The following is a 19,099-nucleotide window of genomic DNA, read 5'->3' on the forward strand; positions in this document are numbered from 1 at the left end:
TTATCTTGTAACATAGCTTGCTATACATATACATATACTTGGGTTAGTATACATAACACATATTTGACACACGTACAAGATATCTACATAGAATTCAGCATTAAATACTTGAGGATGCTGCATGATAAGTGTCTATGCAGAATCACATATTTATCTGTGTCAAAAATCTTTGAAATCTGGTTGTCATCTGTACTTCTGTACAAACAATAGATATATTGGCAATTACACATTTTCAAGTGCATATCATCTCAATTTAAAGTATCTGATCTTTGTGCTAGGTTTGAATAAAGTCAAACTGTGTATTTTTATCAAAATGGCTGCAGATATGTATATGAGAGGTATAGACATGATCGCGTTGTATACCTCTCTGAGGCCTGGAGATCACAATAAAAATTGTAACCAAATTATTGGACAACCAAAAAATAGTATCAGAATCAGAAAGTAAACTGTTGTCATTAAGTTTTCAAGTTAGAATTCACTGGTCAAAATGGTTCATCTCGCTAACACTAGTTCCTACAGTGTACTTGTTGATAGACTCCAATACATTCTATGTACTCTTCTAGTTGTCTTTCCTCTTTTGTTTTACAGTTCTGAAATGTAATTGGAAACAAGAATGTTAAATTAACTTTTGAACATTGACTGTACATGTTACATTGTAAATGACTATGTTTCAATCCAGGTCATTGCATTAGTTTTACCTTATGATATGATATGATATGATATGATATGATATGATATGTGTTTTATTGTCATATATATACTGATACATATATATTGAAATGTGCATTGATTTTGCGTGTAATGAAAAATTTACAAAAACAATATTCTGTAGAGGACTCCTAACACAAGATTGATGTGTTAACAGAGAACTTAAATTGATTCATTAAGAGTGCGGACTGCAGTTGGATAAAAGCTAAACAATGTGCGATTAGAACCTGATTTGATTGAACGGTATTGCTCGCCTGAGCGCATAAGTTGGAGTAAATTATGTGCTGGATGGAAATCGTCTTTTATCAGTAGAGCCATAACATTACACGGGATTATTCTTTTGTGCTGGACTTCTGAATCTTCTATAGCTTTGACAGACAACTTTTTCAATGTCTAAATTTTATTCCTAATCTGAAGTTGACCTTGTAAGGCTAAAACAAGCAAAGCAAGATTTACAAAGGAGAATATATTGTTCATGGTTCCAAGAATAAAGAAGACAGTAAACAAATACTTATTTTGGAATGGTAAGTTTGAAACTAGTGTGAGGTTTCAATCTACAGACCTTGATCATGCAATGATTTCATTTATTTTTAGAACCTGACAGAATAATATGTCCATAAATTGAACCTGACAGAATAATATGTCCATAAATTGATGGTACTGGTAGTTGGATATTGTTGGTCTTTGTTCATCATGGACATATCATTTCACCAGCTGAATAATGTGATCAAGGTCTGTACAAAGTCACTGTATTTTACTGTCTGTGATTTACAGGTACAAGTTTCACATTCATTTCCAATTTACTGTTCCAAAGTCACTGTATTTTACTGTCTGTGATTGGCAGGTTCAAGTTTCACATTCATTTCCAATTTCCTGTTCCAAAGTCACTGTATTTTACTGTCTGTGCAGTACTTCAGAGCACTCTGTTTGAAAAGAGCTCAACCACAGAGTGCAGACAATGTTTGGTTACAACATTAGCTATGATATGAAAATATCCAATTAATACTGTATACAGTCACTCACCAACTATTTCAGACATGTAGTTTTCAAGAAATCTTCAGTGTCATCTTTCTTTAGCTTATTTCCCTTCACCAATGTCTCCTGTTTCACTTTAATGGCCGAACACTTAGCTGTATCTTCACATTTCCTCTTCTTGTCTGTTGTATCTTCACATTTCCTCTTCTTGTCTGTATCTTTACAGCTTTCCATTATCTCATTTGTAGCAGCTGGAGTGTTGTCCTCAATCTTATCTGATATCTCTGTGTTTTTATCTGAAATAACAACTGGTTGTCCAGCAGAGGGCTTGGCTACTGGTTGTCCAGCAGAGGGCTTGGCTACTGGTTGTCCATCATTTTTCTTTGGTGACTTGTAAATGTCATGTAAAATTACTCTTAGAACTTTCCTAACACACGGACTTTTCTTTGATGGCTTCCTTGTCTCTTCAGAATCTTTTTCAATTTTACCCCTCTCACTTTTCACCACTTTGCCCTGTGTCTTGACCTTTTCTGTAGCTATTTGTGTCTTGACCTTTTCTGTAGCTATTTGTGTCTTGACCTTTTCTGTAGCTATTTGTGTCTTGACCTTTTCTGTAGCTATTTGTGTCTTGACCTTTTCTGTAGCTATTTGTGTCTTGACCTTTTCTGTAGCTATTTGTGTCTTGACCTTTTCTGTAGCTATTTGTGTCTTGACCTTTTCTGTAGCTATTTGTGTCTTGACCTTTTCTGTAGCTATTTGTGTCTTGACCTTTTCTTTAGCTATTTGTGTCTTGACCTTTTCTGTAGCTATTTGTGTCTTGACCTTTTCTGTAGCTATTTGTGTCTTGACCTTTTCTGTAGCTATTTGTGTGATGTCCTTTTCTGTAGCTATTTGTGTGGTGTCCTTATCTTTAGCTATTTGTGTGGTGTCCTTTTCTTTAGCTATTTGTGTGGTGTTCTTTTCTTTAGCTTTTTGTGTGGTGTCCTTATCTTTAGCTATTTGTGAAGTGTCCTTTTCTTTAGCTATTTGTGTGTTATCCTTTTCTTTAGCTATTTGTGTGTTATCCTTTTCTTTAGCTATTTGTGTGGTGTCCTTTTCTGTAGCTATTTGTGCGGTGTCCTTTTCTTTAGTTATTTGTGAAGTGTCCTTATCTTTAGCTATTTGTGTGGTGTCCTTTTCTGTAGCTATTTGTGCGGTGTCCTTTTCTTTAGTTATTTGTGTGGTATCCTTTTCTGTAGCTATTTGTGTGGTGTCCTTTTCTGTAGCTATTTGTGTGGTGTTCTTTTCTTTAGCTATTTGTGTGGTGTCCTTATCTTTAGCTATCTGCGTGGTGTCCTTTTCTTTAGCTATTTGTGTGGTGTCCTTTTCTTTAATTGGTGTTTCTCTGGCATAGTTGTCCTTTTGTTTTTCTGCAATGGTGAAATCACTAGTCATGGCTGACGTTTTACTTTTTTCATATTTGCTAGTCTTGTCCCTCACTGCTATCTTAATTTCAGTTGAGGCTACACTTTCATCAAATTGACATTTTGGGGATTGCGATTGTGTTGTTTTTTCAGTGACAACTTTACAGGTCTTTGATTTGGTTGCCATACAATCCACCAACACAATTCTTACTTCTTTCATGTTTCGTAAAAGTTTATCAAACTCTGGTCTTTTCTTGGTAGACTTCCCCATCAGTGTGTCAGTAGCCTCCTCCCTTGTGCTGTCTGATTCTTCTTCCTTATGTTTATCTGTGACAGCTGGTGATAAGGTTTCTCTGTTTACTATGTCACCAGTATCACCATCATTCACCACATCCTTGCCAGGTTTATCAGCATCCTTGCTGGGTTTATCAGCATCCTTGTCGGCTTTATCAACACCCTTGTCAGGTTTATCAACATCCATGCTGGCATTATCAGCATCCTTGCAGGGTTTATCAGCATCCTTGCAGGGTTTATCAGCATCCTTGCAGGGTTTATCAGTATCTTTGCAGGGTTTATCAGTATCCTTGCTGGCTTTATCAGCATCCATGCTGGCATTATCAGCATCCTTGCTGGCATTATCAGCATTCTTGCTGGCTTTATCAGTATCCTTGCTAGCATTATCAGCATCCTTGCTGGGTTTATCAGCATCCATGCTAGCATTATCAGCATCCTTGCAGGGTTTATCAGCATCCTTGCTGGCTTTATCAGTATCCTTGTAGGCTTCATCAACATCCTTAATGGGTTTATCAGCATCCTTGCTGGGTTTATCATTGATAGTATTGGTTGAATCTGTCCCACCTCTGTTTGTTTCAATTCTACATACATCATTCCCTCCTTCAGTTTCATTCTTGTCAATTACAACACAACTTTCTTCACTGCCTTCTGTGGTTTTCTTTACAACAGTATGGACATCACTATTGTTATCTTTTGTACAACTACCAGCAACTTTTTGTGCACCTTCTTGTAATTTATGTTTGTGTCCAGTCTTTCTGTCTCTATTTTCATCTTTATATTTGTGTTTCTCGTTCTTCTTTCTATATCCGTCATCTTCCTCTTCTTGTCTATGCTTGTGATCATTTTTCTTATCTCTATGTTTGTCAGTATTTCCTTTGAAATCTGTTTTGTTTCCTACCACTCTATCTTTTCCATGTAATTGGTTAATATCTCTTTTCATAGTTGTTTTATGCTGAGTCCTAGCTTTGTCCTTTTCAGTCTCAACTACAGATTTCATCTCTGAAGACTTCATAAAGTCATCTCGTTTTTGGGCCTTGTGTTTATTTTGAAGTCTCTCATATTTTTCCATTGTCTCTCTCTTGCTTCTTGCAGTTTTTCCAGCACTTGCTGCTACATGTTCATTATGTTTGTTCCTGGATGCTTCAATCCTTGACAGCATATTTTTAATAGACTTTTCTGGTGCATAGGTTCGACTTTGTTCAATTACACCAGATTCAGATTTCTTTGGAGTGCCACCTTCTGCAACACAAGTTGTTCTCATAGGTATCTCCTGACTTGACCTGGCCATACTCTGTTCACTATCTTTGCTTCTTTCTCCAGGATTGCTCTTCTTGTTTCCACTTTGTGTCTTGAAATGTTGTAGAGCAGTACCAGTTTCTTCAAAGTAAATTCTTTTAATTCTGTGTCCGTGTTTTTTCAAATGAAGTTCATGAACCTTGAATGAAGAGTAAAATACATTTGAAATACAATAATATAAAATGTTTATTACGTTTTTAGGTCACCGGCCCATATACAAAGTTGACTAATGGTGAAAAATACATTTATGTCATACAGATAGCAAAAGTGAGAAAAATATATCATATAGTATTTACTTTGGAAATTCTTATCTCTAAATAGCTTTGTATACATATTTACATAGTTTGAGCAAGATATCAGAATTAGCAGTACTCATTAGAATTTTAAACTTATTGGGTTGGTTGTGAATACTGATTGGGATGAGTTGGTTTCTAAGGTGATCATATACTGGACAAATTAAAAGAAAGTGGTACTCATCTACGACATCCCCTAAGTTACAAGTAGTACATAATCTATTATGAGAATTAATACCATGATGCTGTCCGTGCTCTATGGCCAAAGACAAAGAAGAACATTTGAAACGTGCCAAAATAAATTTATGACTACAATTCAAATATAAATACTTTTCAGGTTCAAGTACACTTTCAAAATACTGTAAGTGTAAACTAAGAATGCATATGATACTCACTTTAATTTTTTGCTGGACTGTCTCACATATCCCACAGAAAAACTGATTTAGACCACAAGGTGTGATGTTCAGTCTGTCATCATGATCCTACAAGAATATCAAACCAACAAAGTTATAGTATTATCTATGTACCAGAGATTACTTACACCGGTGTGGGTGCATACTAGTGGTATTATTACATATGTACCAGAGATTACTTACACCGGTGTGGGTGCATACTAGTGGTATTATTACATATGTACCAGAGATTACTTACACCGGTGTGTGTGCATACTAGTGATATTATTACACATGTACCAGAGATTACTTGCACTGGTGTGTGTGTGCATACTAGTGGTATTATTATGTATGTACCAGAGATTACTTGCACTGGTGTGTGTGCATACTAGTGGTATTATTATGTATGTACCAGAGATTACTTGCACTGGTGTGTGTGCATACTAGTGGTATTATTACGTATGTACCAGAGATTACTTGCACTGGTGTGTGTGCATACTAGTGGTATTATTACATATGTACCAGAGATTACTTGCACTGGTGTGTGTGCATACTAGTGGTATTAATACGTATGTACCAGAGATTACTTGCACTGGTGTGTGTGCATACAAGTGGTATTATTACATATGTATCAGAGATTACTTGCCCTGGTGCAAGTGCATACTTGGGGTATATTCACTGCATACCTGTATGCAAATGTTGAAAGAGTTTTAAAATACATCTACATGCTTTATATACACATACTGAGAGCATACTTCTCTTATGTGCTTTGTGAACAATTAGTTTATGTGTGTATAGCAAAAACAAGGTCCTCCTAGAGATTACATTGTTACTACGGTAACGTATGGTCTAAATGACGTACCTTCACCAATGATTGAATTGTATCTCTTTGATTTTGTTCAATAGCCTTCTTAACAGTGATGATAACATGTAACATATGTTTGATTCCTTCATGTTGGTTGAAATTGTGCCATCTGTGATCAGAATATTCCTGGTGAAAAGGATGGCATACATGTAAGTATTGTATTCATTGAATTCAAGACCAGAACCAACGGTGAACCCTCTCAAACTCCATGTTCTCCCCACTATAGAGAAAGCATGGTGCAAGTACCGTCCTTGCCATCTAGGCTGCCATGCTTGGCAGGTTACTACCTAGCTCTGGATGGATGCGCTACGATGTTCGACACGTCTTTCCAGAAGACGGAAAGACGTGTCGAACATCGTAGCGCATACATCAAGAGCTAGTTACTACCGCGCTTCAAAAGCATTCTAGCATCATCCTCGAGTTTTAGTAATCTTTGAATGACAAAATCGTAATAATACTTTCACTTGAAGAGAAATGGCTGATCCTCAATGTACATGTATGTATGTGTTAAAATAAACATGTCAAAGTTTGGTCCAGTGTTGAAGACATGCATATTATATGCTGATCACTATACAAACCAATACGCAAATTATCATGCTATTTTTACGTAAATTAATATGCAAATTACCATGTTATTTTTATGTAAATTAATATGCAAATTATCACATTTTTATGTAAATTAATATGTAAATTACCATGCTATTTTTATGTAAATTAATATGTAAATTACCATGCTATTTTTATGTAAATTAATATGCAAATTATCCGCCATCCTTGCAATCTATCCTGTGGAGAACACTGCGTGTCAAACTATAATGTTTGTTGTCATACAAAATGATATATCAGAATGAAATTACTAGATATTATGTTAGAATTGAGTTTAGACAAAGCTTGAGATGTCAGAGAATAACAACTCCTGACAGACTGAGAGAGTGGCACAACAAATGTTGGAATGGATTTCATCCCACAGTATGTATTTGGTGCACCTGTTACATTTTGTTTTTTTGCCATAATAAAGAGGACACAAGACAAATAATCCCACCACCAATGGTCTTAGATGGCATATCTCACACTTAGAAAATGTTTTGTCTCATACTCACCTATGACTCATACGAGACAAAAATTCCCTGCGAGATATTCCATCTCAGCCCATTGGTGTGCGGGATTCTATTAATATATGCAAAAAGCTAGAGATCATACCTATTCCTGTGTGTTCATATAAACTTACAGTACTTACATCTTTGCTTGCAAAGTTCTTATCACATAGAGCACAGTAACAGCCATCATCAGCACTGCTTTCAGATTTGATTTTGTGTTCAATTGACCCCTTATGAAAGAGATAAATACAAATACAATGACAAGATTGACCATCAACGCACACACTTTGTTTTTGTGTATACATGGTGTAGGGTGTAGGGTTTATGACAGTTTGTACTTACTACAGCCTACAACGCATTGCGGTTATTTGTGGTGCTAATATGGGCTTATACAATGAAAAAACTTTGTACTGACTCCAACCTACAATGTACTGCGGTTATGAGTTGGTCAGTATGTTTAAGACGGTGGTGAGAAAAATCAGTGACCATAGTCAAACTAGGTAGGAATTTATACAATGAAAAACTTTGTACTTACTGCAGCCTTCAATGCATTGCTGTTATTTTGCTTGGAGAGATCAACGATGAGATTTTTCAACTTAGCAATTCTCCGTAGGTAGGCCAGAGCATCATGATGTGTCCTGTTTGATAAATGTTGGGCACGTGTCTGAAAATAGGATAAGAAAATAATCACCTATGGTATAATACAACATTAACGTATTACACAACTGCACTGTTTACTACTTGATGGGTTAGCATCACTTAGTAAGACAAGAACTCCAACAAAATGCTATAATGTGCAAGTACAGGTGTGGCATATGTGGGGCATTTGTATGAGCATTTGCAGTGTTCTCTGCAGTTACGCTTGTGAAAGTGCAGTTGAAAACACTGATGGCCTAGTGCAAATACCTCAGAATACCCATACAGCTATTCACGTGGCATGGGGTTCTGTTATTATTGCATATGTTTAACCGAAACAGCAAAATTCAAAAAAAAATCTACTGTGCGATCAAGCAATTTTGTGTGCAAAGAATTATCATGTCCTCTTTTGCAAGCAAGTATGCAATAATATTTTCAGTACTGCACTGCAGTACACATACTAGCAGTATGCAGGGTACCAGTGCAAGTCATCATTTGTATGTATGTCATAATATTTACTACTTACTTGGGTAGGATCATATTTAGTCAAACATATGACACAGTCAAAACCACCATCATTTAATGTTGTTCCTACAGTTTTAAGTCTCTCTTCAACCATCATTTTCTGAAAAATCACAAGGTGATGTAAATATAGTTAGCTTGCAATCTCATATCAGTCACGGTGAAGAGTAGAAATGAAAATATAACAACATTTAATACTTACATCTTTGCCATCCAAGGGTTTGATTGAGCCTTGATACATTTGCTGAATCACCTCGGTCTGGCTTTTACCTACTTGAAGCATCAGTTTTTGTTTTTGAATCCTGTGTGGTGCACTTTCAAAATGATACATTAATTTCTGAAGAGATGAAAGAAAGACAAAAAGGATAAATAAAAATAAAATAGCACCAATGGTATTGCAACACAAATGATTACATTTTAATTCATGTTTACTCAGTATACAGTCTATATGTAAATTGCAAACAATCAAAATGATCACATAATTTTGAGAAATGTATTATTATCTAGACACCCTTGCTTCGGAACATCACTACCAACTATCAAATTCACTTGTCAGTATTTGCTGTCTTAAAAATGTTTGATAACTAAAATATCTTTTTGATCTTATTTGCATATCAACAATGGGAAAGTTATGCCATCAGTCCATCTGTATTGACTCCAACTGTCCAACACAAGGACATTGAAATAAATAATCAGTGATAAAGTACACCTTTTATATAATATTTTTGAATTACTGCCATCAGGGTCATGGCATAGAGCAAGTAAATCAAAGACAAATTGTTTCTGAGATAGTGTTTACCTTACGGTCATACGTACCGGTACACTGAGCAGAGCTGTAGATCATCTTATGTCAATACTTTTAAATTCATGTCTACAATTACATTTTATATTCCCACCAACTATATGATTGTGTGTTTATTTCAAATTATTTTTCATGTAATGTGCCCATTACATTTGAAATTCAAGACTTTTGATTTAAAATCACATTTTAGACCTAATTTGCATATCAATTTGTCGTGTACAACTCCTCGTGTACACAACTCTTGTCCCTGTGATTTTCTTCAGAGAATAAACATTTGGCAACTACATGAAAGTGCCTTACTACAATCTCACCTTGGAGGTTGGGTATTTGACATGTTGGACAACTACATGAAAGTGCCTTACTACAATCTCACCTTGGAGGTTGGGCGTTTGACATCACATATAGAACAAAGCCATAAACCATCACGAACTTTGTAGCCCTCTACAGCTAACTTCTCCTTTGCTGTTACCTGGAGTTGTGTAGGTGAATGAAATATACATACATGCATACAATCAGTGTATACATAGTATTATCAAACTCGGATTACTTCTAAATCACGCCAAAATATCAAAAAAAATATTGGGTTTGATACAGTTTTCATAATAAGAATTATCATCGCTGATAACCGTACTGTTGATAGAGTTATCAAAATATGAAATATCAAAAGGCTTGAGTAATTGCTGAAGTATGAATTACAATACCAACACACAAGGAAAACACAACCAGCGACAGGCACACATTTACAAGCAGCAATAGAACCACACAAAGTGTAGTTCCAACATGCTGTGCAAAGTGTTATTAACCCAATTCAGTTTATTTACTTTCCCTATTTGTAACAAGTTCTGCTTGTAAATACTTGTCTGTTACTGGTTATATAGTGAAGGTATAACAAGTTGTTGCAATAGGTGATACACATGTGTACATACTATAAGTTTCTTTTTGTTCTTACAGCTGACACCACTACTGAGGCCATTATTGCAAGGTGTGAGAAGCTCCTACTTTCCTCATTTCCCATAATGCTTCATACTAGACCTCACTAGTGTGTGCTGCTGGATAATGACATGTTCTGACCACTTGAGGGCGATCTAACAATATGAGTCTCAATGATGTTCATCATGGCAGGTGATGGAGAGATAGTTATTGCACCATTTGTAAAGCCTTGATTATTCAAGATTATCCAGAGAGTGTGAAGACAACCAATACAAATGTACAAAAGGTAGAAATAATCCTTACTGGAATATATATTAAGTATAATAAATGAAGACTTACAGGATTTCGTCTACCCATCCTTAGATGATTATATTGAAGTTCATGTACTTTAAGTAAAATATGTTCTTTATAAGCCTAAAGGTCAGTAAGATAAAAATGAAATAGATTATTACAACAATGTTCACAGATTGTATATTATCAAAAAATGGTGTTTTATTTGTAAAATATGAAATTGCCTCATTCCTTGTGTAAATTTATCAAACATTCAGAATAATATGAAAGAACCCAGGGCTTGGAAATTAACAGTAGTCCCATGCCCACAGACTACCAATTCTTGTCATTCGGCTACCATAATTTGCAGCTGGTAGCCTTCTCAGGCTACCACTGATTATGTGATGATTTAAAGGATGGAAATTTATGAACATGATAGTATTTTAATAACACACATATTTCCAATAGACGAAATCTGTTTTCAGTTCAGGAATATGGGACTACAGGTCACAATCTTTGGGCTACCTATTTCTGAAATTGGTAGCCTACTAGGACTACAAAAGAAAAAAGTTAATTTCAAGCCCTGGAACCCCATGTTGAATGATTGCAAGTGTGGCGTACTCTGGTTATTTGCAAGAGTGCTTGTCATGTTCTCTGTGACCATACTTGTACAAGCATAGTAAGTGAAAGTAGAAGGAAATACTGCAATCACAGGTGTTAATATCTTTGAGTTACCGACACTGGAACTCACACAGAATGGAGGTTCTGTTCTTACTACATACATCATGTAAATGTTTATCAGAAATACCAAATTTTTGTAAAAATCATACCGTGCGATCAAACGATTTTGTATGCAATGAATGACACCTTGAATACATGACAATGTGTTTATGTATAAGCTCAAGTTTTTGAAATCAATAACAACTATCACAATTATTTTATGATCTTTTCTATACCATAACTTCTTAACACATAGGAGATTAACAATACACAAGTAAAAGTCCATGTAAAACTTACCGTAACACCAGCCAAAAACATCTTGCAGGCACTACAGTTATAGGTTTTTGGTTTGTTTTTAAGTTGTTCACCATCTCTCTCTGACTGCCTCACATCACCTGTATGCTGAAATCGCCCACTTTCTCTTCCATCATCGTTTCTCCCACGATGCAACTTTTGATGCTCTGTTTTCCCATGATGCAATGGTCCAACATGATCCCCACTTTGAGTTGGCTCTTTTGCTGTTTTGTTGGTATTCTCTGGACTTCTCTTCTCATTACCTTCTGGCCATTGTCTCATTCTTTTTGTTACAGCCTGACTGTCATCCTGTTCACAGGGAGACTTTCCTCGCTTCCTCCACATTTCTCTCTTTCTGTCTGGGTCATCTTTTTTCCCTGTCTCTTGCTGAGAGTAGTGGTCAATGTTTGATGTGTCATCCATTTTGTTGTCCCTTTTACCTTTCTTTATATCCTTATCTCTGGGATGCCAATTCACATCATGATCAGATTCCTCTCTTGCAGTGGCCTGGAAATATTCAATATTATAAAATATCATCAAAATCTTTCCTGTTGAGTCTTGGAAATGTAATAATACATGACACTTGTTGAATGCAATGAACGACACTTGTTGAATGCAATGAATGGTACTTAATGAATGTAATAATGAATGGCATGACTGGCCATGGTACAGTGAATGACACTTGATGAATGTAATGATAAATGGCCTCAGTTGAATGTAATATTGAATGGCATCAGTTGAACGTAATGAATGGCGATTGTTGAATGTAATGAATGATACCTATTGAATGCCATTATTGAATGCAAAGAATGTCACTCGTTGAATGTAATAATATATGGCACTCCTTGAATGCAATGAATGACACCTGTTAAATTTAATAGTGAATGTCACCTGTTGAATACAAAGAATGCCACACTTCAATGCATGGCCTCATTGAATGTAATAAATGGCACTTATTGAATAAATAGCCCTTGTTGAATGCAAAGAATGGCACTTGTTGAATGCAAAGAATGGCATTTGTTGAATGCAATGAATGGCATTTGTTAAATGCAATGAATGGCACTTGAATGCAATGAATGGCATTTGTTAAATGTACTAATGAATGACATTTACTGAATGTAACAATAAAGGCACATAAACTACTTATTGAAAACAATTTGTTCCACAACCAATGTGCCATTTTGTTACCAGACAGTATTTCACTGATGGGTGACAAACTACAAATCAAATTATCTATACTTAATAGCTGATTACCTCTGAGCCAAACTAAGTTTATTTTACCGAACAATTGTAAAAAACACAACTATCAATGTAAAATTACCATTTGACACCTACATGCAGAGAACATTCATTCTAAGGCAGACAATGTCATATCCCCTTTCCCCACACTGCATGCACAATCACACTTGTAATGCACTGTTAATTAGTGTCTAATATATAGTTCTACAATTAACTATGCTAGTTCATAACATCATACACAGCAATGTCTCCTCAAAACACAAAGTGAACCCATTACACAGACATCAACTATACATACATGTAGATATTTACATAAACAATAATTGACATACGAGACATGGTCAAACAGACCAACACAGACAAACAGCCAATGCCATTATGTTACCTCCTACGCTTTGCAGCCAACCAGTAGATGTAAAACTACAGTATGGGATTAAATTCTACTTGCATACATGCAAAGCAGGAAGAATGCTGCCTACATGGCTGTGTAAAGCACTAACTCTTGTCTGTAATGTCATATTACAGCACAAAACTACAAACAAAATGACATAGTACATATACTAGATATTTACATGCATATACATGTTTAATATAGATACATATATATACATGTAAATAATCAGTTCGTATTTGTATTTAAAAAAAAAAAAATGATTCCATAAGGATGTTCATACCAGAACTGATTTGTGTTTTTTTGCTGCTGGTCCACTATTTTTATGAAGAAATTCATCAGAACTGTGAGAGGGTGAGTGGAACTCTTCTCCACCAGCCTTTCTCTTTAATGCTCTGTACAAATCAAAGGTTAATCGTTTCTGAAAAGCAGTACTGCTTGCACTCTGTGTGTGCACTTGATGTTTGTCTTCTTTCAATGTCATCTCGGTTGCATCTCTGTCAGAATTATTTAATAAACTCTTAGATTGTTTGAACGATTTATCAGTTTGTGATCGAGACAGCTTTTGAAGAAATGATATCAACTGGGAGCAATCGGCGGGATTGTTCCATGCTGAATCATCTTTCAATGTCATTCCAGCAGCAGCTCTGTCAGGATTATCTGATGAACTCTGTGGTTGTTGGTATGATTTATCAGCTTGCAACTGAGACAGTTTTTGAAGAAATGATATCAACTGGGAGCAGTCGGCGGGATTGTTCCAAGCTGAATAATTTTCTTTACTTGGCATAATTACATCCTTAGCTCCAGTCTTGTCTTTGAATAGTGGGTCTGGTACTTCCAGATTATCCAACCTATTCTCAGCAGGTCTGTTTATTGAAACATTCTGGAGGTCTGTCTTGCTATATGTTGAGGTCTTGGAATGACCTTGTGTGATGTTTTCAATCTTGTTTGCAGTGGACACATTCATTACTGTGCCAATTTCACTTTGTTGAACGACATTGCTTTGTTTTGGTTCGTTGTGAGCTTTAATGTCCAAGCAACACTGAGTTCTCATTGAATGACTTTGTTTGAGTTGATTCTGCATTGCCCTCAACTGAAAAGTCAGTTTTTGATGTATTTCCTGATACTGAGCTGTCTTTGTTTCGTCCATGTCTCCTGCAGAGATTTTGAATCCGACCAGTGTGTGGAGTTTACTGACTTCTGCTATCTGCTCAATCAAGATCTGGTCAGATTGTGCATTTTCAGTATCCACTGGATTGTCAACAATGTTCACATCAGTCGGTGTATGATCGATATGCAATGGATTCTTCACAAAGTCTTCCTCACTCTGTGCAACATTTGCATGTGTCTGACCCTTTACAAAGTCTCGGCCTCCACGGCCCAATTTTATATCTGATGGAGATTTCATAGATTCACATTCGGAGTCTCCCATATTGAGATGTGGTGAGTATTTCACAGACTCACCATGCTGACCTTCACTGCCTGAAGTTCCTCTTTTAGTGAATTTGTTTGGGGTTTTTGAACTGTCAGTTTGTGTGACAAAATCATTAGATCTCTTTAGCGCCTTACATATTTCAGAGTGGAGTTGTTGACAGTGTTCTATTGTAGCTGAGTTGATTTTACCTGCAGACAGTTGAATTTCAATCAATTTCTTCATTTCTTGAATGGTTTTTATACGTTCCTCTTCAGCAGACTTTGATAATTGTTGTGGAGGTATGAGAAGTTGTTGCTGAATAACATCAAAAACAACTTTTTTTGAACTGTCCATTTTCTGCTCCATGTCTGATTCTATTTTCACCAAATCAGGATGAATGTTCCCCGTCTCTGGTTTTGGAGTGTCTATCTTTTGCCCTCCTTGTTTTTCAAACTTCTTTAGAGATCTGTTCTGCATGTTCATATCATCTAGCAATGACTGGGGTGGTGGTGGTGGGGGTGGCGGCGGTGGAGGTGGAGGGGGTGGTGGCAGTGGAGGCAAAGGTGGTGGTGGTGCAGCAGATGATGGCATACTTTTCTGTGCACCAGTTTTTAATCTAAATTGTATTGGTTCGGAACCATAAAAGGGAGTTTGTGGTCCTGTATCAGGTGGCGGAGGTGGCGGTGGTGGTGGTAGGCATGGTGGTGGTGCCAATGGCAGTGGTGGAGGTGCAAATGGTAGTGGTGGCGGCAGTGGTGGTTGTGCCTCCATCTGTTGATGAGAACCAAATTTACCACTTCCTGTTTTACATTGTTGCCCTTGATATTGCTGCTGCTGTGGTTGTAATATTTTTAAGAGCTCATCTACCTGGCTGGGGCAAGGTGGTTGCTGTGATTGATTATTATGTATCATCATACCCAGTAACTGTTTGCCCAGATTTTGCGCCAAACCTCTGCCTGCAACATCCTTTTCTTGTTTACTACTGCTTGGTTTGGCTTCAACTTCACTATTTTGCAAAACACTTTTCATTTTCTCAAACCTTCTGACAGTATTAGCATCTACTTTCTCCTCAACAGACCTCCCAATGTTACCTCTCTCCAAAGCAATGTTGGTGTGAATTGGCTTTGGACCTGAAATTAATCAATGGAATAGCAAATGTCAGTCATCATGACATTTGGTCATTACATCATGTGCATGCTAAGGTGTACACATTCACACAGAGAATATGGGTTTACCTTGACAACTACGCCACATTGGTTCTGCAGTACTCAACACATGAGTCAAACTATTCAGAACCACCATAAAGCTCTCACTGAAATAACTTTATTATTCTCCGAGAAAATACTTGTGAAGTAAAAGTTTTGTAACTAGTCGTTTTCAACTCATGCTGACAAAGTGCCTGATGTCATTCCTATTTTTCTGAGCTGAATGAAGAAAACTTGGGGAATGATTGTATAAAGACTAGTGGTTTCTCTGACCACAAGTATGGACTGTTGAAAATAAATGTAGCACATTAAAGTACATGCAGGTATATACACTGCTGATAGTGGTACACTGCTGTACTGATGCACAAAGTCATGCAGGTATATACACTGCTGATAGTGGTACACTGCTGTACTGATGCACAAAGTACATGCAGGTATAAACACTGCTGATAGTGGTACACTGCTGTACTGATGCACACAGTACATGCAGGTATATACACTGCTGATAGTGGTGCACTGATGTATTGATGCATATATATAGTGCATGCATGTACTTGTGAAGAAAGTACATCAAATAAGAGATACAATAATGCATGGTACTTGTGGAGCAATTGAATTCATGTATAGCTAGGTACAATCATGTACTCATGAAGGAAGTGCATGCATCAAAACAGACACAACTAACACATCTCAGTACTGTAGACCGTCAAGCCCTGATGTAAAAAACATACAAGTCAAAAATGAAGAAAACGCAGCTAAGTACCAGTGCAAACACCACATATAGGTACTAGCTAGAAAATCTGATTTAGCACTACAAATATGGCTGCCATTCAGTAACAAATGGTATGAACACCAAATACAATATAATGTTAAAGTACACTCCTCTTCTGTATTACCTGCATACATGATTTATAAGAAATTGGCTATAAATAGGTACAAGTGTCTGTGATATGTACGAAATAGTTTGATTTTGATAACTGACCCAGTCACCCTGAACTTCAGGGTGACTCAATGGTGAAAGTCTCAAAAGAAAGCTTGCACCCAACAATATGGGGGTAGACACTTGAATGGAGGATGTATTAAAGATTTTGAGTTACGCAATAAATACTCATTGTTAAAAAAATAGGGATATGCCATAAAACAAACTGACATGCATATTTCCCATATGATATGTAACCTTTATACCAAGTTTGATTGAAATTGGATACTGCATGTCAGAGAAATGATGTATTACTGATGGACACATAGATGGATGCAGTCTCTTGTAATAGCCCCCTCCATGGGGGTGGGGGTGGTGGGTGTTGAGGTGGCTAACAATGCCATGGGTCACATGATGCAACTATAAGTTTGCAGTCTAACTTGCCCATGACAACATTGACCAGCTAATCTTCCCTTGAATATGACAAAATCTAGATACACCTTGGAATATCATTACCAACAGTCAAATTTACTCGTCAGTTTTTTTGACTCAGAATTATCATTCAAGTCAAGATCAAATCATTTTATGAAATCATAATATTATGCCTAGTAGCTTGGGCAATTGGTTTAGAAGTACATATGTATTACCTATGGTGTGACCCTCCATATTCTTTCCTTTAATATATTTCATTGCTGTATTTGTCACCTTTTCGAACCATCGCAAACCAAATCTAGGGTACAAAACCGTACACCCCCTGCATGTAATACATTCACAGTTTACACGACTTACTCTACATACAAGTACATGTACACTATTCCAGGGACGTGTTTATTTAACGTGTCATTGTACAAAACCAGTCATGCGGTCCTAGAAACCCGATTTTTTATCAACTTCACATATCATCGACCAAATAAGTCAATACTATCACCAAATACGGCAATTAAATCGATAATTTATTGTATTCTCAAACATATCTGAGGTCACAAGTGTCTGTGAGTGTGTGATTCTATCGACGATGATCCAAGCCCACAAGTGACGAGGAAGAGGTTTCAAATATTTTTCTATCAGCCTCTACAAACTACTCTGAATTTCAAAACTTGAAAATGGATGCCGTGTGCTTTATATTACCTCTTGTTGGTGGACTACCGATAATATTTTCCACTTGAAAATCTCTGCCATCTTCTCTAGAAAAGTGGTACGGCTGGCCTTGGCTGGACGCCATAATGCCTAATCAATAGATATCGTGGAGGGCTCCCTGCAATAAAACAGCGCCCTCTCAGAGGGGCCTATTCAATAAAAACATGAACAGTAGAAAGTTGGAATATCGAATTGATATATATAGACCCAGGAGTGAATCAGAGTCAACACATCTTACAGTGAAACACAGTTATTATTAAAACGATTGATCTAACTTTTGGCCCTCTAAAGCATTCAAAGAAAAATAAATGTATATTTTCAACACACTTTCACCTTTATATGTTCAAAATTTACATTCACAATTTTGTTTATATATACTGCAAACACAGTACAAAATAATAGCATGAATGCTGATGATGTTCCAATAACTGGTTCTGATGTTTAGGGTAGAAACTTTTGTACTTGAGCAACAGATCTGTAGCATATTATGAATATGGCCAGTTATCAGAAAGAGGGAAATTTGTAGTTTGGCCACTAGGAGAGCTGTTCACAATTATCGAAGATCCATAATTATTTAAACCTGCAACTGGGATATATTTTTTTAAATATAAATAACCCGAAATATATTCACTAAAAAAATGGTCAATTATTTATCAAAAAGACATCGTATCTGTTAATTAGTGGTCAATATTAGCTGTAGGTAGTGCAGTGGCAAGTTTAAATTTTGAACGAAAGTTTGGTTTTGAATGTTACCGAGTTAAAATTGTACTGTGTAACAGTCTTCAATCAGACAACTAATATATTCACTGAAAATGTTATTAAAATACCAATAATTACAATAATTAAACATCCACATGTGGTCAATATTATCCATACGTCGTACAGAAAAATGTTGAAATTGTGATTGTAGTTGAGGGCGCTGATTTTTGGGTGCGGACCAAAAATAAATTGATTAGATCTATTGTGTATACAGCTTCAAAAATATGTGTATCCATATCTACATGGTGATGCCATACTGTTCACAGTGTATATATTACAAACAAGTTTCGTACCTAACAAACATTTTTTTAAAAACACGTTCCAGTTGCAGCTAGTGCACATTATGGTACACAAAAACATGGGGGGGGGGGGGGGCATGATTTGTATAAGTTTTTACTCTAGGAATGGAGACATTGAAGAGATACATGTCTTTATCTGTCTTATGTCTTATATACTGGCCATTGTACAAACAAAATAGACCCATTTTGAAGTTTGAGTTTTTAGGGGAAAAAGTAACCCATTTCAGCAGTACATCCTT

At 36.3% G+C, this 19,099-nt stretch overlaps 1 protein-coding gene across 1 annotated transcript; it reads right to left on the reverse strand.

The window, feature by feature from the left end:
- Positions 1–47: 47 nt before the first annotated feature.
- Positions 48–15,570, reverse strand: LOC144439428 (uncharacterized). Its single transcript, XM_078128716.1, has 12 exons — positions 13,411–15,570; positions 11,501–12,004; positions 10,553–10,627; positions 9,657–9,752; positions 8,684–8,818; positions 8,486–8,584; positions 7,859–7,987; positions 7,464–7,553; positions 6,224–6,352; positions 5,365–5,451; positions 1,732–4,815; positions 48–590 (listed from the first exon to the last, which is right to left on the reverse strand). The coding sequence occupies exons 1-11, from the start codon at positions 15,568–15,570 to the stop codon at positions 1,735–1,737; spliced, it is 6,585 nt and encodes a 2,194-aa protein (XP_077984842.1). The 3' UTR covers positions 48–590; positions 1,732–1,734.
- Positions 15,571–19,099: the final 3,529 nt, after the last annotated feature.

This window comes from Glandiceps talaboti, chromosome 8 (genome assembly GCF_964340395.1).
Source record: "Glandiceps talaboti chromosome 8, keGlaTala1.1, whole genome shotgun sequence".
NCBI classification, from domain to species: domain Eukaryota; kingdom Metazoa; phylum Hemichordata; class Enteropneusta; family Spengelidae; genus Glandiceps; species Glandiceps talaboti.